This window comes from Microtus oregoni, unplaced genomic scaffold (genome assembly GCF_018167655.1).
Source record: "Microtus oregoni isolate MIOR12 unplaced genomic scaffold, Mior012 000054F_ref0000373, whole genome shotgun sequence".
Lineage (NCBI taxonomy): Eukaryota > Metazoa > Chordata > Mammalia > Rodentia > Cricetidae > Microtus > Microtus oregoni.
The window spans coordinates 10075285-10082048 of record NW_024543830.1 but is presented as its reverse complement, the minus strand read 5'-3'; the positions used below and the strand labels follow the sequence as shown (position 1 = coordinate 10082048).

The 6764-nt window shown below is 47.7% G+C and overlaps 1 protein-coding gene across 1 annotated transcript; it reads left to right on the top strand.

Annotated features, from left to right (window-relative positions):
* The first annotated feature begins 4164 nt into the window (after positions 1-4164).
* LOC121438082 (60S ribosomal protein L3) lies at positions 4165-5460 on the top strand. Its single transcript, XM_041638305.1, has one exon. It carries the CDS (start codon positions 4189-4191, stop codon positions 5398-5400), a length of 1212 nt encoding a protein of 403 aa, XP_041494239.1. The 5' UTR covers positions 4165-4188; the 3' UTR covers positions 5401-5460.
* Positions 5461-6764: the final 1304 nt, after the last annotated feature.

The following is a 6764-nucleotide window of genomic DNA, read 5'->3' as shown; positions in this document are numbered from 1 at the left end:
AGACTGCTCTTTGTTTCCCAGCCACCCAGACCTGAACAATCACACAGAAACTATATTAATTACAACACTATTTGGCCAAGGGCTTAGGAGTATTCCTATCTAGTTCTTTTCTTAAATTAACACATTTCTACTCATCTGTTTATCACCGTGAGGCTGTGGCCTAGGGTAAAGGTTCTGGACATCTTTCTCCTTTGGCATTCCATGGCATCTCTTTGACTCCACCTACTCTCTCTATCTCTTTTCAGATTTTCTACCTGGCTTTCTGCCCTGCCATAGGCCGAAGCAGCTTTATTCATTAACCAACAAAAGCAACACATATACAGAAGGACCTCCCACATCAGAGCTACGCTTCAGCATCCTTATCACAATTTGATGATGGATTTCTGTCTAGGCTGTTACTTTTTGGAGGTGGGGTAGTAGTGTGGGTTGTCACAGAAGCCTTCTATGTCCCCTTTTATGCAGTCACCAAAGCCATGGTAAAGGTAGTTTTCTTGCCCTTTACGGTCAGTGGGAGGATGGATCACGGACTTAGACTTGGTTTTCCGTGATAACATGTACCACAGGCATCCACACGCACTCTGGTATCAGCACATGCCAAGGACCTCAGCATGGTCTCCAGTGGCAACAGAGTCCATAGATGTCAACACAGCCCTTCTCCTCAGCGACACTGGCCCCAGACCCCATCACAGCCCTCAGTTATAACACAGGTCAAGGATGTCAACATGGATCCAGGCTGCCACACAGACCATAGATAGCTGAATAGCCTTATGGTGGCAACATGGACCAAGGACATCAACACAGACTCCAGCTGCAGTAGAATCACTGGATCCAGACGTGGTCCTTAGCAGAGCACAGACCCGGACATTACATCTCAGGTGGCAATTGGCCCCCGGCAGCAGCGTGACCCATGGACATCAACAGGGATTCAGGTGGCATCGGGCTTCATCCAGAACATCCTTTTGTTGCTCAGAACCAGGGCGATCATGCACAGCCTGATCACACAGGGCTGAGTCAGAATGTGAGCTGTAGGCTGCATGCCACCCTGTTGGCCCTACTCTATTAGGAGATGTTTTCCTGTCCACCACAGACTATCACCTATGATCACCACTGAGTCTCTAGTTCTGTGTTTCTTCACCACTCACTCACTGCCCTGGTCCTCTATCTTTCCTGTCTCTCCATTGCACATTTGTTCATCTTAGCGGCACCAAAAACTGCAGTGTGTCAACACACACACACACATATATTAAATTATATATATATATATATATATATATATATATATAAAATTAAAAATATTCTTTTTTGCCCAGACAGTTTTGAATGCGAAAATTAATCGCAATGAGTCATCGGTCTGGTTCAAGGCTTCTGGTTTCTGAAGCACCATAAATACAGAACCCTTTCAGAAACTCTTCTCAGATACCTTGCTGTTATCCAGAGTCACGGTGATGTTGCCCAGAGTCAGGGAATGTTGCGGCTAGGCAGGGCATCTGAGGGCAGGTTCTGGCCAAGTTCCTGGCATCTATGTCTATGCTCGCCATCCTGAGACTCAGCGGTGGGTTCAAACGCTGCTGCCCAGCACTCTCCCTCTCCCACCAGAGCAAACGACACAGGCCGCAACCGTGGCAGCTCTGCCTAGGACTGACCCTATTTAGTAATGACCTGTTTCTGCAGGAGCTCCGGGGAGCCTCAAATCTCCCTGCTGGTGGTGTGAGCAGCACCAAGACTCACTCACCTTGGGTGGCTTCTGTGCTTACGACCTTCTGGCTGAGATGGGCGTGTGACTCTGCTCTGCCAGCTCTTCCTCCAGTTTTGTGAGACCATGTCTAGAAAGCATCTTTCCATAAGACTTGCCTTTTATTTTCTTAGTTTTCCTAGAGACTTTTTTTTTTTTTGTCGAACCTCCATGGGTCTCTCAGGCTTCGAGAGCCATCTTTGTATCTTTGTTCCTCCAATTCTTCATATCCATTTTGGCCAATTAGCACAGTGCTCTCAGAAGCAAACACGATGGGAAACCAACTAAATTTTTGTGTCAGAGCAAATGACTGGAGGGCTATCTTGAATCACAGAAACAGAGAATTGAAGTTCTTCAACCAATTTCCTGACAAGTTACTGGATAGACACAGATTCCTTGAATGAAGGAAGGGTTCCCTTGAGAAAAACCCTGTTACACCACCCAAAACATTTTTTCCTATTCTTTCCCAAGAGGGACTATGGCCCTTTACCTGGGTAACTGTCCATCAAAGACTACTAATTCATCCTGTGGTTATTTGCCCAGACTCAAGATGAATAATTGCCACATACGCGTTTAGTAGCTGACTGAGTCTCTGCTTGGTTCCCAGACCTGTGAGTGAGGGCCCTTATGATTAAAAAGGATGAATGAGAACACTCAGGATAATTCTTCCCGGGTAAATGATGAACCCAAATCAATGTCATATCCCTGGAGGGATCGTAGAGATTAGTGTCACCATAAGGGCTTGAAAGAGGAAGGGAAGGTGGTTCCCATCACGCTGTCTGCATTTAGCAGAAGGTGGATTCATATCATAGAATGACAGTCGAATATTCTCAGCCTAATTAAGTGGGAACTCCCATTGCAGCTGCTGGAAGCAGTTGTGGTTTGCTTGCTTCTGCAGATTAACACATCTCCTGTTACCAGGTGTATAGCCAGTAAAGCGCTTTTATCTTGGTCCCTGTCCCCAAGGGACAGCAGCCGCAATCCACTTTACCAGATAAGGGCAGCAGTCACCTTTCCCTCTCTCTTTCAAAGGTGTACTAACTCTCTGGCCCTGGGTCGTAACTTACTTCACCAGGATTTACTTCCTGTCTTCTATGGGGTGCACGTTGGTCCATTACATTAGTGAAAGTTCACTGATTGGACCAAGTGAACAGGAAGTAGCAGCTACTCTGGGCTTGTCCACAAGGCATTTGCCTATGAGGAGATAGCTAAAAAATCCAACCAAATTCAAGGGCTTTATACCATAGCAGCGTTTCCAGAAGCCACTGTTGTGGAGAATGCAGGCTTCCCTTCTGCAGTAAAGGATAAGGGATTGATTGCCTCTGACTTCTTCTAGAAAGAACTTAGCGAGCCACTTGGATTTGGGAGGCAGTGCATTGCTCCCTCGAGTGCATTGCTTTGGCCCATACCACAAAAGACTCAGGAAGCTACTAGGTTGAATGTAGCTAGTCCGGAACAGGGAATGGTCCTGTAGCAGGCTCACACTTCTGCAGGCTGGTGTTCCTCTTAGTGCATGAGCCTCTCCAGACTGGGCAGTACTTGAGGTGTCAATGGCACATAGAGATGCTGCTAGGGGCTGTGGCTGGCCGCCAGCACAGAAGAGTCACAGTGGAGGCTTTTACGATTTTGAAGCAAGGTCCCATTGACATCTGCAGACAACTACTTTCCCTTTGAGAGCTAGTTCTTGGCCTGCTATTGGATCTTAGCGGAAACTGAATGATAGATGTTGGGCCTCAAGTTACCATGTGACCGGGGTGCCTATGAACTGGTTATCATCTAATCTTCTAACCCATGAGACTAGCTGTGCACAGCAGCAATCCCTAGTCAGATGGGAGTGATGTACACAGGATCAGTCCCAAGCAGGGACTCAAGTTACACAGTGGGCCAAATGTCTATGGCTCCTTTTCCTGCTTCTGTGCCTTTTGTTCCCATATAGCCCCCTGGGATGTGTTTATGATTGGTTTACAGAGGGCAGAGAAAGTTAGAACCTGCTTTGTAGATCTTCTATATGGTACACAGGCACATAGTGAATTGCACAGATGTAGTACTGTGGCCTCTTTCTTGGACAACCCTGAAGAACAGTGGTGAAGGAAAGCCTTCCCAGCAAGAAGAATGTTGGGAAGTATACACAGCTGTGCATTTATGTGGAAGGATGATGGAGGAAGGTCATTGGCTAATAAAGGAACTGCCTTGGCCCATTTTATTGGTTAGAGGATAGGTGGGAGGAGTAAACACAACAAAATGCTGGGAGGAAGAGGAAGTGAGCTCAGAGTCTCGACAGCTCTCCTCTCGGGAGCAGACGCCTGAGAGAGACGCCATGCTCCGCTCCCGGGATGAAGCTCCGACCCAGGATGGACATAGGCTAGAATCTTCCTGGTAAGCGCACTTTGGGGTGCCATACACAGATGATTAGAAATGGGCTAAATTGCTCTATCGGCGGCGGCGTGTGAGGAGAGATGTCTCACAGGAAATTCTCTGCTCCCAGGCATGGGTCCTTGGGCTTCTTGCCGCGGAAGCGCAGCAGCAGGCATCGTGGGAAAGTGAAGAGCTTCCCCAAGGATGACCCTTCCAAGCCTGTTCACCTCACAGCCTTTCTAGGCTACAAGGCTGGCATGACCCACATTGTCCGAGAGGTTGACAGACCAGGATCCAAGGTAAACAAGAAAGAAGTCGTGGAGGCTGTAACCATTGTGGAAACACCACCTATGGTAGTTGTGGGCATCGTGGGATACGTCGAAACCCCACGAGGTCTCCGCACCTTCAAGACAGTATTTGCTGAGCACATCAGTGATGAGTGTAAAAGGCGGTTCTACAAGAACTGGCACAAATCTAAGAAGAAGGCCTTCACCAAATACTGTAAGAAATGGCAGGATGACATGGGCAAGAAACAGCTGGAGAAGGACTTCAACAGCATGAAGAAGTACTGCCAGGTCATCCGCATAATTGCCCACACTCAGATGCGTCTGCTTCCTCTGCGCCAGAAGAAGGCACACTTGATGGAGATCCAGCTAAATGGGGGCACTGTGGCTGAGAAGCTAGACTGGGCCCGGGAGAGGCTGGAGCAGCAGGTTCCTGTGAACCAGGTGTTTGGGCAGGATGAGATGATTGATGTCATTGGAGTGACAAAAGGCAAAGGCTACAAAGGGGTGACCAGTCGTTGGCATACAAAGAAACTGCCCCGCAAGACCCATCGAGGGTTGCGCAAGGTTGCCTGTATTGGCGCTTGGCACCCTGCCCGAGTGGCCTTCTCTGTGGCTCGTGCTGGGCAGAAAGGCTACCATCATCGGACAGAAATCAACAAGAAGATTTACAAGATTGGTCAGGGCTACCTTATCAAGGATGGCAAGCTGATCAAGAACAATGCATCTACCGACTATGACCTTTCTGACAAGAGCATCAACCCACTGGGTGGCTTTGTCCATTATGGTGAGGTAACCAATGACTTCATCATGCTCAAAGGCTGTGTGGTGGGAACCAAGAAGCGAGTGCTCACACTCCGCAAGTCCTTGCTGGTGCAGACCAAACGGCGGGCTCTGGAGAAGATTGACCTGAAATTCATTGACACCACCTCCAAGTTTGGCCACGGTCGTTTCCAGACCATGGAGGAGAAGAAAGCATTCATGGGACCACTCAAGAAAGACCGCATTGCCAAGGAGGAAGGTGCTTAATGCCAGAATTTGCTTGACTGGTGTGGTTGGTCTCAATAAAAACTTTTTCAGTGAAAAAAAGAAAAAAAAAGAAATGGGCTAAATTAATATGTGAGAATTAGCCTAGAAGAGAATGGGCCAAGCAGTGTTTAAAAGAATATAGTGTCCGTGTAATTATTTCGGGGCATAAGCCAGCCGGGCAGGCAGCTGGGGTGTTGGGGACGCAGCCCCGCCGCCGCTCCTATTACTACAGAAGGAAAAGAGCCAGCTGTGTGATTACATACCGATTCTGAGACTGTATCTGATGCTTTAGCTGGATGGTCAGGGACTTGGGAGGAGCATGGCTGGAAAGTGATAGGAAAGACATACGAAAAGAGGTGGTGAGTGAATAGATTTTTCCAAGTGGGCGGAGAGTATGGGGATGTTTATGTCTGTGTCAGTGTTTACCAAGAGGTGACAAGCATAGGAGGGTTCAAAGATCAAGTAGCAAGAACCTTCCGTCTTTTAGATGGCAGTCAGCCTCTTTCATTGGACAGTGGGTCTGTTAACAGATACCATGCTAACAAGGATGAAGATCGACATAGTCTTTTCACCAATGACGACCTGACCATGGCCGAAACTTAGTACTAGCAGCAGAGATCCACATGGAGCTTTCAATCCAACACTGTTTCCCCAGGGTGACCGTGCAGTGATCACTAAGCAGTAATAGCGCTCAGGCTGTGACAAGATGCTCTACAAGGTTCTATATGCTCCAGTTGGTGTCCCGTATATGTTAGTGCTTCTCCATAGTCAGACTTCGCTCATCCAGGAGCCAAAAGACAGAAATGGGAATGGTACCTGTGATGGCCATTCTTGCTCGTCAACTTGACTACATGTGGAATGGACTAAAATCCAAAAATGAGTGTCGCACCAGTCAGGGATTTTTGCATAATCTGAAGTAGGATGATCCACTTCTAACCTAATCTTGTGCAGGAAGGCACACCTTTAGTTTGGGCCACGCCTTCTGCTGGAAGCTTACATAAAGGCATGTAAGAAGGAAGTGTTTGCTCTATGGTGGCTTGCCCTCACCTTGCTAGCAAGTCCCAGTCCTTCACTGACATTAGAGCCTAATTCTTCAGGATTCCAGTGTCTCCTGAAAGCCAGCAGAGACCTCCTCATGGACTGAGCAACTATGGGATTCTTGGACCTTTCATTCCTAGGCAGCCATTGTTTGATTAGCTGGACCGCAGCCTGTACGTCATTGTAACAAATCGCCTTTGTGTATCTGTTCATTCTATAAGTTCTGTTACTCGAAAGAACACTGACCAATACAATACCATCCACTCTCACGGCTAGTGACCTAGTCACCACTTGCAAAAATGTCACTTCCTGATCCTATGACCTTA

What these genes read in the sequence shown, in the direction of transcription:
- LOC121438082 (XM_041638305.1), top strand. Translation starts at nt 4,189, where the DNA reads ATGTCTCACAGGAAATTCTCTGCTCCCAGGCATGGGTCCTTGGGCTTC.